This window comes from Thamnophis elegans, chromosome 9, assembly GCF_009769535.1.
Source record: "Thamnophis elegans isolate rThaEle1 chromosome 9, rThaEle1.pri, whole genome shotgun sequence".
NCBI classification, from domain to species: Eukaryota; Metazoa; Chordata; class Lepidosauria; order Squamata; family Colubridae; genus Thamnophis; species Thamnophis elegans.
In genome coordinates this window covers 53,054,635-53,077,261 of record NC_045549.1, presented here as the reverse complement: position 1 = coordinate 53,077,261, position 22,627 = coordinate 53,054,635, and the positions used below count along the sequence as shown (strand labels likewise).

Genomic DNA, 22,627 nt, shown 5'->3' with positions numbered 1-22,627 from the left:
ACTCTTAGCAACCCTCAAAAGGACATTTTTAAGCAGAGTCCTAGATATCAGTACTGAAACAGATAGCGAGTTATTAGCAAAAAATAAGTCTTTAAATTGACTGACCGAGAACAAAACTATTTTCCAAGTAAACAAATACCTGCCAATGAGTTTGACACAATTCTTAAGAAGGGCCTATTCAAGCACCACACTTAGTTGTGGGATTTCCATGCCAAATATGGGCAGTCTCATCACCTGCCATATCATGAGAAGATGTGTCTATGTGGTGCCCTAATCATTGAAGGTATTTCTCATATTTTGTTTGGCTGTCTCTTTTAGGCTTAGATATTTGACATCCATATTTGAACAGAACAACCAACAGGACATGAATCATACATCTTCCTATTCCATCCTGCACTGTAAAGTATACATTATGAGTAAAACTGCTACGGTTATGGTCAAGGCAGTTCAAATAAGAACTGCCTGTTCATATTGAACAGATTGGATTTTCTAGCCAACAAGCCCCAAGATTAGATAAAAAAGAACCACGATATATAGTAAAAGGTATCAAATGTGTAAAATTTCTTCTGTAACAAAATATGTGCTAGTGACAAATAAATATTTATGATAATGAATAAAATATCACAATTTCAAAGAACTGTTGATTATAACTTGAATTTTTTATTAAATCTTAACTATAAGTCTATTTTAGTAGACATGCATTCTGAGAGATACTTGGAGTCTATAGACAGTGTCTAACTTTGTCTGGATTAAATTAAAGCACATTGATCCTGCTGAAGTTAGCATATTATGACAGCTATGTAATCAAGAATGTCATTCTAACATACCCAAGCACTGACACATCTGCCACAAGTGGTGATTTGAAATCTCCATAGAGATCCTTGATGGCACCAGTTGTAAAAAATCCTGTCCACCATTAACAAAATACCATAAACAAAGAAGGCAGCTGCTACTCCGTAGATCACATATTTGAAAATGTCAATCCTGCAATTAATAGAATTCAATGTAATAAGGCTTGAATGATATTCAAAAGGTTTTGAATTTATTTTTAAAAATACATTTCTCTGGTTTATACCATTTTATCAAAACAATGCTTCATTTATACGTTTTAACTTATGAATAGGCAAAATATGAGAAACTATTAAGACATTTATGCTAAAGAATGAGATTGAGTCCATAAAAGACACCAACACACACACACCATAGCAATGACAAATCAACAAAACACAACTGACATAATATCAGAGTTTATTCAGAGAAACATGTCATTCTTTCAAAATATCATACAACTGAATATTATTATTATTATTATCAGCAAAGTACAATCAGCACCTGTTGGAAGAATCAGGCAGATCTATAGAACTTGGACAATTAAGGCAATCCTTGTTGTTTGATCATTCTCTCCTCTCCCCTCTCCTCCTCTCTCTCTCTCTCTCTCTCTCTCTCTCCTCTCTCTCTCCTCTCTCTCTCTCTCTCTCTCATCTATCTATCTATCTATCTATCTATCTATCTATCTATCTATCTATCATCTATCATCTATCTATCTATCTCTTTAGCAGTTATTCACCAAAACTAAGTTTTACTGCAGTCTGCTTTAACATGATCCTCATGTTGACATAACCGGTCTGGAAATGTGGTTTTATCAATCTGGAGGAAAATAGATTGAGGAAAGCTGAATTTTATGTGAGCTAAGTACAGAGCCAAGGTGTCTCAAATGCATACAGGTTTAGTACTTGCTAAAGCTCTCTACAAGAATTGAACTACTAACAGTCAAAGCAAATTGCTGTTAGAAAAGGGTCAACATAATTCAAGGTGGGCTTGGATTTAGCTTCTTGTGGTAACGATGGACTTGAGACTGATGATGTGCTAATTCCTCCCTCAGGCTCAGCCTGGTCATCTTCTATATATACAATGTCATAATGCAACAGTAAGTCAGGCAAGATTTTAGAATAGAAGGGCTTTTAGTAATGAAAAAAATAACAGACTAAATGGGGGGGGGGACACAATTATTTCAGTTTCATCTCTTTAAATCACTTGCTACAACAGATGCAAGTGGTTTTATAACTTTTATAACTTTCCTGTAACAATCTTGATGAAAAGTTTGGGGATTCTGGGAAAAATCCGCAAGAATGCCTATCCTACTTCTATTAGAAAATAGTCACTCTTTCCATAACCCCACTCATTTATCCTACATTTATTACATCAGTCCTGAACAAGATATGACCCTACTCAGAAACCTACACTAAACCTGAAGGAGATTTTAAGTTTTTTTATGTATTTATTTCATAGGGCCTATTTACATTATGATTTACTGCATCCCTTGTTTTATGTATTATAAAACTAATTGATTAACTATTTTCCTTGCAGAAACAGTAATACACAACAACATTGGATGATTTAGGAGCAGATGTAAATAATGAGTTCTTTACCATATTTCTAATAAATGATTGTGATTTTAAAAGACTAGACTACACAGTTTACAGGGGCATTTGTACATACTATCAGAATTTTAGGATATACACGGTATAATGTTCAGATCTTTCAATGTTTATTTTAAGAGGAGATTGGAATGATAACAGTTTTGATTTCTTATCTGCTTCCCAATTTTAACTCTCAATCCTTTTCCACAACATGTTAACTAGATGTCATCCAGTAAACCTCTTAATCTTGGAAATCAAAGCTGTCATTTTCAATATTGCAGAAGTTTTCAATATTGAGCACCCATAGGAGGCGCAATGTGGCACATGACTTTGTGTCATGAAGTTGTGATTTTTGTACTTGTGTTCAGGTGTCTCACATAAGAATGTAAGAGTGGGCTTGCATTGTGATATTATGATATAATTTTTCATGATAACTATTCCTATCCCAGGATCCTGCTTATGGAAGGGAAAAATTGAAATAAGGTTTTCCAACAGCTTCAAAGCATCTGCTGCCTAAGGGATGTCTCTTGTTTTAGTTAATGGACAGTCAACCCTGATCATGAACATATTTCTGACCTCTTAATAAAAGTTGCTCTATTAAAATTAATGCTAAAAAAGGCATGGGACTCTTTTTCATAGTCAAAATTCACACAATTACTAATACTCCTATGAACTCATATTTCAGTTTTGCTTAAGTATGTGTCAAATAAAAATAAGCAACGATATTGACCTCAGAAATCCATGACTTGAAATGCTAATGGATGGTAAGCATAATGAAAGCATTTTTCAAGCTCTGTTTGGGACATAGTTTATGTTCATGTCTCTCTTGAGACTTGTATATAATCAAGATATGTTCAAGGATTTTATTTTGCAATTCTGCAGCACAACCTGTATCTATATTTAAACAGATTTGTCCAAGTAAAGAGCATTACAGGATACAATCTTTAATAATTTTATTTTGCTTTTATTGAATAAACAACTGAATAAATACAATTCAGAATAAAAGGATATATTTCTTAGTGGGGCTAATTATTTTTAAATTGCCACTTCCACAGCTCTCAAGATTATTCATTCAAAGAAACAGTGTATTTTCCCTACATCAGCACTGAGCCATTTGGCTTGATTATGCTCTAAAGGAGGATTAAAGGCTGAGGGATCCTGTCATTATTAATATTTTATAAGCTTAGAGTTAGGATTTTGTTTTGCTTTTAAATCATAGGAATAGAAGAATAATGAACCAGACAGCATGAAATTAGAGAATTTTCTAGAAAAGCTGCCTTATGGTTGGTGACAATGTATAATATTCTAAACAAAGAAGCAGATGCCTATATGAGAAAGAACCACATGCATACACTAACTAGGTAACTGTTGATTGCTAACTATTAATATGGAATAAGGACACAATTGATTAACTAACTACTTTGTGAAGTATAAGAAAGAGGTAACCAGCATTAGAATAATGGAGGCATCAGCCTGAGAGCTAAGCAGTATATTTCACTGAAGATATAGTTAACCTATTTTCATTTGTATCTTTAAAATATTAACAGTCCTGCCATGCATATAGGTAGTGAGGAATAATATTCCCCTCTCCAATTGTAATTTTGCAGTGTCCAATTGTGGCATCAAAGTGGATGTTAATACTGTTTTTCTTATTTAGATTTTTATCTTTCTGTTCCTCCAACACCATCAGTTTGCATTCATAGCATTGCTTCCTCTAATTTTATCTCGTAACAGGTTGAGTGACTGGTTCTTAGTCACTCAAGAGGTGCCATGGTTAATGACTGATTTGAACTCTTCCATTTGCTTTGGTCACCTTAACTGTCCTGGCGTAGAGGAGACCTCAAGTGTGCCCTTGGCAGAAAGAATCCCCAACACAGGAAATCTGGTTTATCACACTTTGAAGGAACTGAGGTAATGCACATTGCTGATTAAGGAAGGAAAGGAACATAATACAAGAGTATATAATTATACAAACATTCCCCTGCAGTTATAGACTGAAATTAAACTAAACTAAACTAACCCAAATCCAAATCCAAATCCACCTGCCTATCTATCTATCTATCTATCTATCTATCTATCTATCTATCTATCTATCTATCTATCTATCTATCTATCTATCCATCCATCCATCCATCATCCATCCATCCATCCATCCACCATCCATCCATCCATCCACACACATACAGGACATACAAGTAGTTCTTAACATATGACTAGAATTGGACTGAATTTCCAGTTATAAGTTGTTACAGTGGTAAGTTAAGGAACCCACATGACTGGATTCAGTTTTACAACATTTTGGTCATGAAAGGAACATTGTGGTTTTAACATTGTTAAACATTGTGAACGGGCAAAAAAAAAAAAAACCTCTTCAGAAATTGCAGTCATGTGACCACAGTATCTTACAGAATAGTTCAAATGAATTTATACCCATCACTTTATTTTGAATCTAGTAGTACAGTTAACTAATTAACATGTAGCTAAGTAGTCTACAATAGGGTCATGAGGATTTCAAGATTTCTTGAATGAAACAGCAGCTTATACTTATTAGATCAATCAACATATAAAGACCATGGTATGGAGAATTGCCAAAACCTCTATCTCTGCCTATGGGTTGGTAAGTAGGAACAAAAAGAGAAAAGAAGCAGCGCAAGCACAGCCTGCCTTTGTTGTATATTTATGCTGCTTATTTATGAACTTGCCATAACTATAATATTGAATGTATTTCATGTGCTTTAGCATTGAGCCTGAAACAAGTCGTTTTTGTTTCTAGTCTTCTACAATATGAATCCTTTAGTGTTTATGAAGCTCTATCAGCTAAAAAATTCTGCCAGAGGATTTGATTAATTATTTATGATTTACTAATGAAAATGATTCAAGCAATTTTAATCTGCAGCAAGGTTTTTGCAAAATTATTACAAAATATTAAAGTATTTGATATCTGGGGAGGCAGAAACCAATGAGGCAACAAGTCAGATCACATATCCATGTAGAACAGAGGAAAACAGTTTGTGGGCATTTTTTGTAAATTAGTCCTGATTAATTAATCCTAATTCTCACTCACTCAGAATGATATACAATACAATACTATGAAAAATATTTAGGGCCTTCAAATTGAGTTTTGGACAACAAAAATGTTTTTGTCCTTTTTAGCCATTTTTTTTGCATTTGTAAAATGAATTTCATTGTGTACAAATAGCCAACCAATGTTGCACAAATCAGTTTAAATTTATATCCTCTCACTGGTTGTATTAAAGCTTAAATCTTTCTTAGGAAAAGCAACAGAAGAAATAAGAAATTGTGAATGATGGTTTTTTATATTTTAATGATGAATATAATGTATCACTGATAATTGAGCTATTTATACGTTGCTCATGAAACCTATTGTACTAGACATTATGTGTTTAAACAGATTCTTTAAACAATTGTAGAAGGTGCCTCATGCTCCAAATAGCAGTGGAAAAATGCCAGCAATTGGAGAGGGGCCAGCAATCATTTTATTAAGTTGGCAAGCAACAGATGAGTTATCATTCTTCTACTGTTAAGAATGAAGTGGGCCTGAGACTGGCCAATGAAGATTGATGATGAATACAGTGTATGTACAGTGTATGTATCATCATTGACTACTGACAAAGAATTGTTTTAAACAGTGACGAGTACATATATGGATAAGCAGGTAAGAGAATATTATGTAATTCATGGTATTTATAGACTTTGGGAAAGTTGAAGGCCAATCAAGCTTATTGTTATTCTAATGGTTTGACCACACATCACACTTTAAGTAGGGAGAGTGTCAAATACATTTATTGTCAGTATCCTTCCACAAGTGCATTCTGTCTTTAAATTTAAACCACTGCCAATTGTAGTGCATGTATCTGTTTTTCAGACTGAAAAAGCCATTAAAAGAAACAATTATAAAGAGAAGTGTTTGATACTCCTTCTATTTGACAGAGTGTAAGATATTATAATTAACTTGCTTTCTCAACAGATATTCTGGAAGTGGAGAGTCTAGACATTACATTTATTATTACAGCAGTATTTAAACAATGTAATAAAAGACTAAGCAGAGACTTACATTGTGAAAACATCAAGAGTGTCTCCAGCAGCTCTTGCCATCTCAAAATAGGTTTGCAGAATGTTCACTGTTCCTGAGAGTGCTTCATGTCCACACCCACAAAAGAGAGCAACCCCAGCATACAGCAAGATGGTGGCAATCAGAGAGGCATAAGGAATGCCCCCCAAGCACTTGATACAGCATTCAAAACAACCTGAGGAGAGAAGAATGTACTTAATACATGACATTCTTTTGCCTCAAAACAAGTTTTTTTCTTTACTTCTGGTATTTCTTCTACCATCTAGATAGATGGTATGCCTAGGTTACCTGAAATAGCTTGTGTGAAACCAGATCCCCACCACCACCAAAAATTGGAAAACTGTACGGTTATGTAATGGTTTTCCATCCGTGGCCATAAGCGACACCAATATTTTCTGAAGAAAATGAAGAAACATTCTGAATCTGTTTCTGCTATGTTTTCTGCTTTGCTTGCATGTTGCAGTACTGTTTGTATCTATGTGTGTTCTGGGGGAAAGAACAGAGTGGATTGCATATATTCTTTTAGATAACTGACCAGGAAAAGAGAGATCAGGGCAGAATGAAAAATCAGCAACGTTTTAATTGAATATCTAACTGCATCTTCCATAAAGATACATTGTGCACTTCGAGTCTCCTCCGGGTGCCGTCGACCGGACAATGCCGGTTGGCGACCACTCAGGGGGAGCCTTCTCTGTAGCTGCTCCGGCTCTGTGGAACGATCTACCGGCAGAGATCCGGACCCTTCCCACAAACCTGGCTGTTTCGACAGGCCTGGGGTTGCTGATTTTTTAAATCAGGTCCAACCCCCGTTTAAGCCAAATGTATGTTGTGTGTTTTTTAAACTGTGTATGTTTATTTCCCCTATGTGTTATTTTATTCTATTTCGTATTTGTAAGCTGCCCGGAGTCCTCCGGGATTGGGCAGCATATAAACTCATAAAATTGCGAATTGCGAATTGCTTTCTTTGATGACAACCAATTTTATCCCATTGTGTTCAGTTTTTAAAATGATATCCAGATGACAGACTTCCCTTTCATATTTTTCCAATATTCCATTCAATTGGAAAAAAATGTTCTTATAGTAGACACTAGCATGCCATTTGCAATGTATGTGCCCCTGATAAGGAATCTTAAAAAGATTATTTCAAACCACCAGCATTTTAAATTGTCCTGCACACCGAGACTTATAGTGAAGAAATCATGAACTAAAGACACCTCCACTAAAAGCAGAGCTCACAGCGATGATGGAATGAAGAATGGCAATAAATTTGCTCTTTGTAATTCCATTTGTGAACAGCAAGGACTGGAAGTTGCCCACAAGTGCTCCAGACAGTTACTCCTCACAAGGAGTTGTCCTCCAGCAATTAAAGTTCTGACAGATAAGGAAATAGCCATCTTGCTCAAACCACACTTGGGCCTTTAATCTAACCACTAAACATGGAACCCTTAAACCCACAGTCACTCATACTTGTCAGATTAAGTTGATTCCATGCAAATTATTACAAAGGGATCTCTCCTTAATTATTATTGTTTGCTGAAATATCTGTGATCAGAAAAAATTTAAAAAGTACAGGAAGATTATAAAATAGGCTATCCAACAACTAATTAAGATAGGGATAATCAAGACAATGAAAATATAAATATTTTTTCTGTAGAGTAAAATTTAAATCATTGTGCAATATTTGTAAAGTTATTCCTTATATGAGGTTCATCCTCTTGTGGTACCAAATATAATACATGCAGGAAATAAGATATGTCAAATAAACTTCCAGAATATAGTAAAAATAGATCATTGAAATGATGTGTAACAGGTTCTAAGAGTAATTCTCAACATATCTACAGAATTGAAATGCATGGTGATCAATAATACTTAAATGCCTTATAAAATAATACTATTCATTGGGTATTAAGTCAATGAGAAAATGGAAAGATTCTTAACAAGATTTAAATAATTTAATTCTACTAAATAGGAAACTACACAAATAATTGCTATATATATATATATTATATATATAGGAGTCGTAAAAGGAGTCGTTCTCTGTAGCTCAAAATGGTTAACTCCCTGCCTGGGAGGCAATAGAGCACAGGTTCGAATCCCAGTAAGGATATGGCTAGCTGATGAGAGCTAAATAGCTTGAAATAGATCTATACTAGTCTTCCTTTATTTATTTATCAGCACAAATTAAAAACATATATATATATATATATATTATATATATAATATATATCTTATAATATATATATATATATATATATATATATATAGGATTCCATACCAATTATAAATTATTGTTACATAAACATTTAAAAATCCCACATCCCTTTAAGTGAAGGAATGTATGTTTATAACAATGATTAATATTACCATCTTTAGAACCAGTGATTTGTCTATACAAATAGTTCAGCTTAAACAACTATCATCAGAATGATGGGTTTGCCTTTTTTAAAGGTATCAATATTGACTAACTTAATCATGATGAACAGTAGGCAAGTCAAAACAAAATGTAGATATTATTAAAGGTAGGTGATCACCATGAAACAATGAATAGCTGCTCATAAAATTCCTGGTCATGGTGGCTGGAAATTCAGGAAGATATAATCTCAAAAGCTCTAGAATATGAACATGCTGAAGAGGTTATCACAGACAGTTCCCTGAATGTATAATTAATCAGCTGAGGTATCTTATGGACCAAGAGCTTAGTTGATGAGAATGTATGCATTGGAGATTATTTCTGGTGTTGAATTTGTATTGAATAACAGACAGTGTTTGAAATTTTGATTTACTTCAGTATAATGTATTTGATTAACTAAACCTATACAATCATAATTAATATTAAATTTACATACTGCTATTTAAGGAATCACTTTTTCTAAGATTTATTGCTCAGTAACATACCTACTTGCTTAAAGTATAATCTGCTTGTAGAATTTTATTTGGAATGCTTATACTACTCAGGGATTAGGAGAAATAATATGATCATATTGAATTACAACAATAAAGCAACATAAAGAAGTTTGTGATGTTAGTTGAAAATAAAGAACATGTGCATTTAAAATGCACTAGATATCTTGAGCTGAGATAATGCACATGCCCTTACATTAACTATTGTCCTTCTTTTTTAAAAATCAGTACATTCCTCCCACTACCTTTATAAAAAGATGAGAGTGGGTGGGTGGGATGTGATCAAAAATTGTCTGCCTAAGCTTCCATCTGAAAGTAGGGAGGGGAATATAGCTTTGTTTCATATTTTACATATACAGCAACATTATATATTGAAAATATTAAGCATATTGCACACGTAAATGGCCAATCAATATATTTAATTTAATGTTCTGCTGTCTTATATGTTTCATTCACACAAATACATCATTATAGAATTTCAGTATGCCCTGATAACATAGAAAAACGCCCTTTTACAATATTTTAACAAAATGCATTGCATATTTCTAAAGTGGGATAACAAGAAAACAAAAATAATTACGGTATGCATTCTTTAAATCGCAAGTTACAGATGTTGTTTTTAACAAAGTATATAAGCGAACATATTGTAAAATAAGCAAATACTGTGGATCCATTTTCCATTCCACTGAAATCTCATACCAAAGCAGTTTTTTTAGTTTTCTTTTTTTAAAAAGAATTCAATGGCAAAATGTTGTACAAACAAAGCCCTTCACAAGCTTCAGTCACCCAACGCATCCCAAACAGAGGTGGTATTCAAACAGGTTCTGAATAGTTCTGGAGAACCAGTAGCGGACATTTTGTGTAGTTCGGAAAACCAGTAAATACCACCTCTATTGGCCATGCTCCCATCTATTCTCTGCTTCCGAATCCCAGCTGTTCGGGAGGAAATGGGGATTTGCAGTATCCTTCTCCTGGAGTGGGATGGGAATGGAGATTTTACAGTATTCTTCCCCTGCCACACCGTCCAAAGCCATGCTCACCCACCAAGCCACACCCACCGAACTAGTAGTAAACATTTTTGAATCCCACCACTGACCCCAAATTGCCTACAGTAGAACCTCTGGTCACAAATGCTTCTGACAACGACCAATTGGATTCCAACCAAAAAAATAACAATTTTTTTTCATGGCCGTTTTCCCCCTTCCGTGCCATTTTTTTTTTAAATTTCCAAAATTAGTTTTGGGTCATAACCAAATTAGTTTGAGACCAAAATTATGGAACAAAATTTGAAAGGAACTTGAGAAAGCTTTACAATTGAGCTAATATTTATAGAATTATTCCTCCTGATTGATGAGAACATTAGTGCTCTTATTCCCACCATGTGGTCATATGTTGACTGAAATGGAGAAAGATTAAAAAAAAATTAGTAGACAATGGAGCAGAAATTCAGATAGAGTTCAAGTGATGCAATGACCTGGTTGAACCACCTACTGTATATAATACCATATAATAGTCTTGATTCACATCCAATGCTGAGTAATTTCCAGATATTCCAGAACCTGTGAGAACTGTCCTGAAGTTTCTAGAATTGGCCAGAATTTTCTAGAACTTTCTAAATCGTTTAGAAATTTCTAACACTTCTGGGATCATCCAGGAGTATCCATAGAAGTATAAAAGTACAAGTGCCCGAAACCAATTAGTTTGTCTAATTCCTGAGTAAGAGAACAGTGAATCTGATTTAGATTGCATTAAGAGGTTGCTTGCACCCAGCAGATGCATTTTGCTACATGCGTGGACAATTATCAAGACAAGAGTGAAAAGCACTCCATGAAAGCATCTGTTAAGATGTGTGAAACCTACAAAGCATAATTCAGCATCCCTGTCGGGAATCAGACAACCCCTGTGCATATCATTCACATGCAAACACTGGAATAAAACTTAAGGTAAAGTGAAAAATTGCTGCTCACTAGATGGAATTTCATTGATTTATTACAATTTGAGAGTTACAATTAAGAAAAATTTCACTATTTTTAGTGTTCTACAATATATAGTTATACCTTATGGCAGTGATGGCTAACCTTTTTTGTTGTTGGATGCCAAAAATGTGAGCATGCGCATGCAATAGCGCATGCATGTGCAAGCACCCCCTAATGCAAATTACTCCCCACATGAGCATGCATGCACAAACCCCTCTACGTGCACCACACTGCTCACCTACAAGCTGAGGTAGGTATTTCCTCTGGGGGAGCCTAGGGAGGCCGTTTTCACCCTCCCCAGGCTCCAAGAAAGCCTCAAGAGCCTGGGGAGGGTGGAGAAAGGGGCCCAACCAACCTACTGGAAGTTTGGTAGGCCTGTTGGGCCCATTTTCCACCCTCCCTAGGCTTTGGAGCTTTTTAGAGCCTGAGAAGGGTGAAAACAGCCTCCCTCAGCTCCCGGAAGCCAAAACCGGATCACTTCCAAACTTCCTTTAGCCCGGTTGGGCCCATTTTTCATCTTCCCCAGGCTCTGGAGACTTTCCTGAAGGGTGAAAATCAGTTGGCCAGTGTGCGCATGCAAGCTGGAGCTGACAGCTCGTGTGCCGTCAGATATGGCTCCATGTGCCACCTGTGGCATATGTGCCACAAATTCATCATCATAGCCCTATGGTAATATCTTGCACAAAATTCCACAAAGCTGTCAAGACCTGGCTGTTCCGGCAGGCCTGGGGCTGATGAGTTCCCAGCCCCACTCGAATTGTTGATTGTTGTGTAGTTTTTAATTTGTCTTTGTATCCTGTTTGTCTTGTTTGTTTTTGTATTGCCCCCTTCCCCCATGTATCTTTGTTCGCCGCCCTGAGTCCCTCCGGGAATAGGGCGGCATACAAGTATAATAAATACAAATACAAAATTAGATAATGTGTGAAATTTCAATTTTTTTGAAAACAATATATAATTCTGCTATGTTCACAGGTTGGTACAGGGGACAAAAAGAGTCATGAAGTTTGCTATCTCAAGAATGTGATGAGAACTAACTGACCACTCAAGCAACTGTTACTTCTGCATGGTGGACATTTCCAACAACAAAATGACAATGAGCACACCTCTTATCATGTATCGAGACATTCTTTCATTCATTGCCCAGTACCACACTGCCTGAGCTACCTACTCCCATCTTTCTGAGAGGGATCAGCTATCTTCAAGAGCGAGAAGCAAGTCAGACAGTGAGGAGGATATTGCAGATACAGATTACAATTTCACAGATGTGTCTGAGGAGAGAAAGCAATACCTCCCCAAACAGAAAGATCTCAACAATCTGATCAGAGAATTTGATCTCATCAAGTCCCATGTTAAGCTTCTGACATCTAGGCTCAAGGGGTAGAATATGTTGTATGAAAGTGCAAGTCACATCTCAGAGAATGTGTCACCAACGTTTTCCAACTTTTCGATCAGCAAGATGGGCTGTGCTTCTGCAACAATGTGGCCAGTATATTCAAGGCTATAGGGACTACCTGCAACTCAAGTGAATGGTGCCTATTCATAGTTCATCCAGGAACCTCACATCCATGCTGCTTCATAACAGAAACCAGTTCCTATCTAAATAAAAAAGAATCCTTTTCAATACTTGGCATAACTATCAAGATTCCTGCTTTTTATATTATCTCCCTCTTAGATAATATATGATTCTTCTATGATAATAAATCTAGGACAGGGATGTCAAATTCACTGTCCATGGGCCAGATGCATCATGTTCTGGCCACGCCCACCCCCAGTTTAGTAAAGGGGGAAAAATTGTGATACGTCACATGACATAAGATGTCCCAAAACTAATTCTACTAAAATGTCGCTTATAGATTTTACTTATGTTTGTTCAAACATAGGCCTCTGTATTGTATGGCAAATCATTTTTGAAACACTGGGATACTTTGGGATATTTTTCCTTAAGAAATTAAACTCTGATATTTTAAGAATATATAGCTCCCAAAAATGGGCAACATTGATTTCTTTTAGCTTATACTGGTCAATTTCAAAACTGACAATTTCATGCTGAGAACATAGTTGTTAGTAGAACAGTAAAATCACTTTCTACAATGTCACAGAAAAGTACTTTTATATATTTTAGTTTTTAAAATATTCAATGTACTAAATGAACACAAATAGCAAAAATTAATTCATCAATATACCCAACAACTAATTGCATAGTATATATTTCATTAAACAGAAAACTCTCATTTGTGGGCATTAATGGTTATGAAAATGCAGAGGAAATTGGGTTCTGATTAGCTTTATATGTTTTCAGTACATTAAGTTTATTGCAATTTAAATGAAACATTCTACTCCCACAACTAATAAGCATGAGAGCTATTTAGCATTGGCTGCCTACATGTATGATAAATTAGTCACAAACCTGCAGACAGACCCTCTATAAACTACCTGTGAGTTGGTCTTATTTGTTTCTCCATCATATCAATCTAAATAAAGAGGATTAATCCTTTTATTCTTCAATAATTTCCTTGTTAGGTAGAACTTTATACCGTGTTTTCCCCAAATACAACATGTCCTGATAATAACGCCATGCCACATTTTTCAGGTGGGCAAAAATGTAAGCCCTTCCCCAAAATAAGTCCCCTGGACACCCTCCCCCAGCCAGGCAGAGCGCCACTCACCGACCTAGTGGTATCCTGAAGGCGCCAAGCCGCAGGAATGGGGTGGAGGCAAAGGCTTGCGTTGCTTGGTGCCTTCCGGATACCGCTAGGTCAGTGAGCGGTGCTGTGCATTGGCATTGTTATCCACCTATCAAGTCCTTTACAGGACTTTGCATGGGCAAATGCTATTGCTTGATGGTATTAAAGGTATTGTTAAAGGATGTAAACTGTTCAGAGCAAATCTGCCTTTTGTGATTGACTGAGGGTGATTTTGTCAATGCCAGTGTTATTGTAGCTGATGTTATTATTATAATATTCACAATAATAAGGAATCTCAGATGGCAGTTAAACAGAATAACAGAGTTGGAAGGGGCCTTGTAGGTCATCTATTCCAACTACCACCACCCTGCCCAAGCAGGACACCATACACCATTTCTGACAGATGGCAGTCCATTTTCTTGAAAGCTTCCAGTGATAAAGCTCCCACAACTTCTGAAGGCTCCATTGGTCCCTTGTTCCATTGGTTGATTTTTCTAACTGTCAGAAAATTTATCCTTATTTCTAGTTCGAATCCCTTCTTGATCATTTTCCATTATTTTTGTCTGGCCTTCAGGTGCTTTGGAAAATAGGTTGACCCCGCCCCCCTCCTCTCTGTGATAACCTCTCAAATATTGGATTGCTGCTGTCATGTCGCCCCTGGTCCTTGTCTGCACTAGACTAGCCATGCCCAGTTCCTGTAACCATTCTTCACATGTTTTAGTCTCCAGTCCCCTAATCATCTTTGTTGCTTTTCTCTGCACTCTTTCTAAACATCTCAACATTTTTTTATAGTGTGGTGACCAAATCTGGATGCATTATACTAGGTATGGTCTTACTAGGGCTTTATAGAGTGGTATTAGTACCTCACATGATCTTGATTGAATCCCTGTGTTAATGCAATTTAGGATTGCATTGGGTTTTTTTGGCTGTTTCCGCACACTGTTTACTCATATTTAATTGGTTGTCCACTAAGACTCCAAGATCCCTCTCACAGTTACTGCTATTAAGCCATCTATGTGCATACTTTTGGTTTTTATTGCCTAAATGTAAGACTTTACTTTTCTCTACATTGAATTTTATTTGTTGCCGTGTTTCCCTGAAAATAAGACAGGGTCTTATTTTCTTTTGACTCCTGAAATAGGCGCTTGGCCTTATTTTTGGGAAGAACTTATTATTATTATTATTTTAACAAAAAATTTAATTTTAATTTAAAACAAATACAACATCCTTCTTTACATGCTATAGAAAGTGTATCAGTTGGTTACAAAAGACGTTCGTCCATCTCTTCCACAGTCAACAAACATAATTCATATTAAGTATTTTGACTCAAATATTTATACATGTCACCATCATCATATCTCCATTTTCATTTGACTATAATTGCTTAAGCGTCCTTCATCATAAAATATACCAAAATTTAATACATAACCACATACTGGCCTTTCAATTACTATTTCTAAAATCCTCCACTAACACTAAATCCTTATGTCCTATTCTAGGTAAACATCCATAATATTTAATAAGAAAGTTATCTAATCCTCCTTTCCAAATCACTGTTTAAAGTTTACATCCAGTTTCCTATGTTATACCCCTATCTATATATACATTGTTATTTTTATCCCTCCTTTATTTGACTATATCCTATATCACAACATTTTCCCCCTATAATCAAACTTTAATTGTATCTAACTTAGTTCGGTTGTTGTTGTTGTTGTGTTGTTATTATTATTATTATCCTTTATGTAGGGATTGCTAATCTTCTTTTCATGGGTGCCATTCAATATTCATATCCAATTATACTCATCATAATACTACACATTGTATACATTAGTAACATTATCAGTTATTATTTTAGCTATATCTATTATCAATAAATTTCACTAAGTTTAACTAGTTTTAAATTATATTCTTCCATCTATCAACCTGTATCTTTCCAACAGCAAAACAGTCTCATATCTTCTGCCATTTGTGGTGCCAGTCCTCTAATCATCTTCTTGGTCAGCTTTGTATCGACTTCTCTTAGCAACTCCTCCTTATAAGTTCTCTCATATAATCTTGATTCCCTCTTTCTGTTTCCTTATTCAGCTTATCTTGATTGTCAGAAGTGTTATCAATGCTTTTGCTAATAGAATTTCTCTCTTTAAATCCATAGATTCTTTAGTTTTTTCTTCTTCTGTATCTTGCCTTCTGGGATAAATTTCCTCTCCATTTAATTCCTCTTTCAGTGTTCCATTTTTTCCATTTTCAGAGACAAACCAATCACCATAAATATAAGCAGATTCATTTCCACTTCGATCTTTTTAGTTTCAACCACCCCGTTTTGCATTTGATAGACATTCTCAACTTCATCATATTTTATTGCTATGTGCTCTAAGTATTTTCTCTATTCTTTCATATGTATTTGATAATTTCTGTATTTCTGAAAGTATCTTTTGCAAACTTGAGACCTCTATTTTCTTTTGAAATTGTGCTATTCTAACAAACACAGCTGCTCTAGCTTGGAAGGTTAATAAAATTAAAGCATAGATTCACTAAGAATGTTGTTTTCACTTTTCACTGATTAGAAATATATACTTCAAAGGGACATCCGTGTGCTTCCCTTCTTATCACTCTCTGTAGCCAAGCAGTAAAACTTGTAGTGCCAAGTCAAAACAATCCGTGGAGGAAAAAAAGTGTTCCATTTTCAATACACAAACACCAATCAACAAAACCTCCCAGCCTCCGAGCAGCGGTAATACTGTTGAAAATCTACTTTCCTTTTGTATTTTTATTTTTTTTTTGTATTTCAAGTTAGGAAAAAAGAGTCCAATCTTTAAATGAATTAGAAAAATACCCACAACAATGAAAGAGGAAAACTTTAGTCCACAGGGTATAGAGAACAATAAAAGAAAAATTAGAAGAAAACTTAATCCATCCATTTCAAAGCTTGCATAAATAAAGATAGCATTTAAAAGTAAGATAACCACTGTCCAAAACCATTCCAAATTTAATTCTGGCGCTTGATTCTTCTATACTGCAATTTAGATTAATTTTAAGTTTTTATAGGCAGTCTTTTTAAAACAGTAAAAGTCCTCACCAGCTGGAAACACTTTCTCTTTCTGTATCCTTCCATTTTGGAGCTGCCCCGACTTGTCAGCCTTGGCTGGATATTTGTCGCCGGCTTGAAGAACTTCTCTTGCTTCTTTTAGGGATTTTGTGATATCCCTGAGGTCAGCAAGATGTATTCTTCCTGTTCACCGTCTCTTCGGGACAGTTTAGGTCCAATTTGACCACCCAGTGGCGAAAGTATTGGCTGCGATCTCAGAGCATCGAGAACCATACGTCCATCTTGTTGTGACATTGGCTCCTCCTCCAAGGTCTTATTATTTTTGAGGTGCAGGAGGCTGCAAGCATGGTCACCTCTTGGCTGCAGCTGGGTTCAATATTTTTGGGGAGGGCTTATTTTGGGGGGCAGGCTTATTTTAGTGCACGAGTTCAAAAGCCCAATTGGGCTCATTATCCAGGGAGGTCTTATTTCAGGGAAACAGGATAGATAGGACCCAGTGTTCTACTCTGTCAAGATCCATATGGGATCTTGAGTCTATTGTCTTCAATTCATCCTTCCCCTATATCATCACTATTTATTTGATGGTGGAAGGCAGGATACAGCTCATCTGAAAAATATCATGTTGAGAAAGGCTGTCTTAAGAAAGTTCCATTTGTCCACTTAAGATATAATTGTTTCGGAAATGTCATCATCATTATTATCTGTTTGTAGATAGTTGAAGCCCCAAAAACATAAAGCAAAATGTAATTACTATATTGTTAACAACAACAACAACAACAAAACAAAAACAAGAACTGGGAAGAATGAGATAAATGAATAAAATATCAAATCCAATCTAAATATCTGGTTGTCTGCAACGAATCATAATAACAAATATAATGCATACTGGCCAAATAGATTGATATATTTTTATAGAAATAGCTTTATTTTACTGCAACAGAGGGAGTCAGAAGTCAATGTGCCTTCTTTTCTTTTCTGAGTCCCTCCTCACCTTTCTTTGCCCCCTTTCTCCCCACTGTGTCTTCCTATTTACTTTTGTATTCTATGTTATCTTATAACCTATTAAAATGTTTAAATAAAAAAAAAAATCAGCACACTGAATGCCATACCTAAAAATCTCTAATGGCACTTAAAAATTTCTATCTGCCAATTGCAAATATTGTTTATATTTCCTAAGCACAAGCAAAAAGAGGGAGGAATATATTGATGCATATTGAGCCAAACTGAGAAATACTCAAACTTGCAAATTTTGTGAAGTACTAAATGATACATTAAAATATAAAGTAAGCCACGCACATCTGAAATATAGTATTCAAAAACAGACTCCTAACAGTTAATGTTAACTGTTAACAGATTTAACATTTCACACTAAAATTTGAATATCCATGGAAACTGCTCTAGAATACTATAGAGTTGCAATCAGGAGTGAAAACAAGTATGAATTAGCCTGCAATAAAATGAAGAAAGAAAATTAACTGTTCTGTTGTTATGGCAAAGGTTCACACACACCAGCTCATTACAGATTTAAAAGATGAAACTTTCAAACCTGGTCAGAGAGCTTTTTGCTCAAGAAAAAATAATTTGCTAAAAAATAAACAACCAAGCCACTTGAAAAGAATGTGGGAATGCATGCCATACATGAAGAATCTGATAATGAAAGTGAAGTAGGGATAATGAACCTGGAAATCTATAGTATAAATTATAAAATGATACTAGTAATATTGTTCAAACCAGTGGGCTCAATTGTGATCATGTTCTCTTTCTTTCTTTCTTCTTCCTTACTTCCTTCTTGTTTCTCTCTCCCCCACTTATTTTCTTTCTCTCTCTTCTTTCCTTCCTTCTTTCTTATCTCTCTCACCACCTTTCTATAGAGTAAATGTAAAATACAATGAAGTACAAGGTTAGGAAGTGCTGTTGGATTGCAGGTGTGTGTGTGTGTATGTGTGTGTGTGTGTGTGTGTGTGTGTGTGTGTGTGTATACATACTTCTTGAGTCCTGCAAGATGGCATTCTTTTAATAAACCAATCCCAGAACGTACCTAATCTATCAGTAAGTAGGCAGAAGTAATTCAATATAGGCGATCCAGCAAATAAATCAGCCTACGCCACAAAGGTACCAAGAACCCAGTTGGGAGCCACTGCAGTTTGTGGGTTAGTGATATAATGCGGGATTACCAAGATGTGCTCATAACTACTCAGGCTCATGCACTGTGGACTAGTTGCAACTCCAACTGTATCATCACAACATGGGCTGCTAATGATAGAATGAAGCTGCAAGTAGTGGAAGTGGTAAAGATGGAATACAGGCAAGTGGGAAAGAACAGACCCTGGCTTTGTCTCTAAGAGATGCAACCACCCACAGCCTTCCCTGGTCTTGGTAGTTTTGTTTTCTTGGTTTTCAAAGAGGCTTCAGGCAAGAGGCCTGTTGATGGAGATGCAGATGGAGGTAGCAAGAGGATTCCCAAGTCCAATGCAGGATGGTGGCTTTTCTTTGGAGTCTGCAGGAATTTTTCATTAAAATGAATCCTGAATCCGATGTGTCTTTGTGTATTATCAACCAACTCCAGCAGATTATATGTAATAGATCTAGAACAGCTGGAATAGATTATATGTAACACATCTAGAACAGATAAAACTGCATATGTATAAACAAAAATATGCATAGGCTTATGTATATCATGAAGTAGAACACATGTGTCAAATAATAACTATTTAGTATTCAGTGACAATTTATACCTTCATAAAGCAAATTCAGGAGACGTGAGGCAGCTTCTCTATCCAGATTTGTTTTAGGGAATCAATAATCAGAAATAATGCTTGGTATAAAAAGAAATAATTTGCTATATTGTGATACAGTGAATACAGTTTAATAAATTAAACAAGATTTTTTTTGCTTGCTAGAAATAATATGGAAATCCATTTGTACTACACATAAATGCACACACACACAAGTAATCTTAATTTCTTTCTTTATGTATAGCCTGTAGAAAAAACAACAAACCGACAAAAGAAGTATGATTGGCAATAAAAAAAATAGTCCTGTTATCCAAGAGGCCAAAGAGTAAATTTAGTAAGAACTCAGGCAGAGTGCCCAGCTATAATAACATTGTTCTCAGTTTAGCAGTGCACAATGGTTTCTTCAGTTACCAGTAAAACACAGAAAACCAATTAACACATAATGGGCTTTTAATGGACTTTCCCTTGAGAAGAAACAGAAATATGTAATGCACAAATATCCATTCATATTTCATAACAGACTTCCAACATATTTTAAGAAAAAAATAACAGAAGACTATACCCAAAGGAGATCTGAAAATTTTTATCTTGATCCAGTTACTATAATTAAAAATAAAAGAACCATTTTAGAATATATATTGGGGTTGTTTATATTCAGTTTTGGTTTTTGGGTTAGATGGAGGCAACTCAGCACTGTGGAGTTCATTATCAGAAAGACGTGGAAAAGACACACCATCAAATTTGAGTTAGGAATGAGCAGACATTCAAATCAAGACAAAAAGACTGCTTATGACAACTGTGTATACATATTTTTGAATCATATAAGAGCTATACGATCATGGACAAAGAGACAGTTGTGTTACAGAGTTGCAGGCAGATGCAACTTTATATTCTCTGAGGCATTTCTTTTCCTTTGAATCTAGAGGGCTGAAGAGGCCTGACATGAATTGTGATTGTGTTACACAGTGTGGGCAACTATGGCAACTTTATGACTCATGGACTTCTGAGAGTTGAAATCCACAGGTCTTAAGATGCTGTAGTTGCCCACATCTGCTGTTACCTACACAAGTAGATACTCTTCCAAAACAGAACTGAGAGTTTTTGACCATTTTTATTTTTGAAAGATCTTTTTAGGATATATTGTAATTTGCAGGCTAACTTACCACCTGATTTGCAGGAACATAAACATTTTAATATTACCTTCACTTATTTTGTTATTTTATTTGTATCTCTTATTTTCAACAGTTGTGAGCTTGCTGTTTTCAGTACTGTACACACAGACAAGTGAAACAAAAATAAATGTATATATTATTATAATATTGTCCTATATATTAATGATAGAGTTAATAATGCATGCATTAATTAGACATGTTGTTATGTTTTCTTCCTGTCCACTCCCATGTCTCGTATGTTCTCTAGCCCTTAGTCTTTGTAGTATCACAGTGCCTTTAAAGTCTGTAATATACAGATGCCTGTGTCAAAAGTTTAATTCAAATTCTGTTTTTCAAAAATACCTTTTCCACATAAGCCTTTTAATACATGCACACAATTGATGAAAGGCAATTGTCTTTACTGCCCAATCAAGGATGAATTGAGCATCTAAAAAGAAAGACTGGCTTGCATTTGTCTAAAAATAGCCTCTGCAATAAACTCCAATCATGTTCTGACAACCGAACGTTTACTGATGCCTACAAGGAATTAATTTACCTGTACTGAATTTATTTGGAATTTGATGGTATGTTTGTTGCCTTCCTTTGCTTGTTGCATCTTTCCTCAATAAACTCCTGTTTATATCTAAAGATTCATGGGTTTAATAAGGGAATTTCTCATTTAAAATCCTTCCATGTGCAACACCAATATTTTAGAGTTATCTTTTAATAATGAATGAAACTTTATACATGCAATGTCAATTGTGAAGCTGGCAAGTTTAGATTCCATGATAAGCTTGGTTATTAAACTAACTGAAGGATAAATGGAACAATGGTATTGGTAGACAGTGAATATCTGGAGGCATAAAGAGTTATATAATTTTGATATAGTCAAATAGATACATGTTTTACAATTGGTATAGCTGAAAGAAAAAAAGATGCACATGGCTTAATTAACATTCCAAACCAGGGGTGGGTTTCAACCGGTTCGCGGCGGTCCCTGCGAACCGGTTGGTCGGCGAACCTGGAAGTAAGTAACTTCCGGGAACGGCGAAGGGCCCGCCCACGGTCCTTACCCGGTTTTGACAAGTTCTGCGCTTCCACGCATGCGCAGGACGCATACAGCGCCTGCGCGATCCTCCAGGAGCAGCTGGAGCATTGCGCAGACGCTAGTACGCATGCCTGCACCGCGCACGTGCACGAGGACACCGCCGGCCCCGTTCCAACCGAACTGGTTGGAACGGGGTGAGAAACCCACCCCTGTTCCAAACCCACTATTTTAGCTGAGATCTTGAAGATGCAGTCATTCAGATATGTTACTGAGTTCTAATTCTCCTCACATTTAACCTGTGTGATCAACAATAGGCAATTCTAGGAGCAACATTCCAATATTTTGAGGGAATAAATGTTGTCCACTGTTGTTCTAAAGAAATAACATTCAGTATAAATCTTGAGTTTTTTATAAGATTTAAAGCTAAGGCTTATGTAGAAATTACAATATTCCATGGCCAGAATAGTGTGAATGGTTGTTCTAAACAAAAGTAATTAGTCAAGTGTTTAGTTTACACAGATTCAACATGGTTGAAACCTACCAGGTAGATTTGCTTTACTGTGAATTCACAGT

General features: G+C 35.7%; 1 protein-coding gene across 1 annotated transcript in view; it reads right to left on the bottom strand.

Annotated features, from left to right (window-relative positions):
* GPM6A (glycoprotein M6A) overlaps positions 1-22,627 on the bottom strand; it is a 198,045-nt gene that overhangs the window by 24,207 nt on the left and 151,211 nt on the right. Inside the window, 4 exon segments of the mRNA XM_032224737.1 lie at positions 828-859; positions 862-907; positions 909-984; positions 6,496-6,688. Of these exon segments, the coding sequence (XP_032080628.1) occupies positions 828-859; positions 862-907; positions 909-984; positions 6,496-6,688 (347 nt within the window).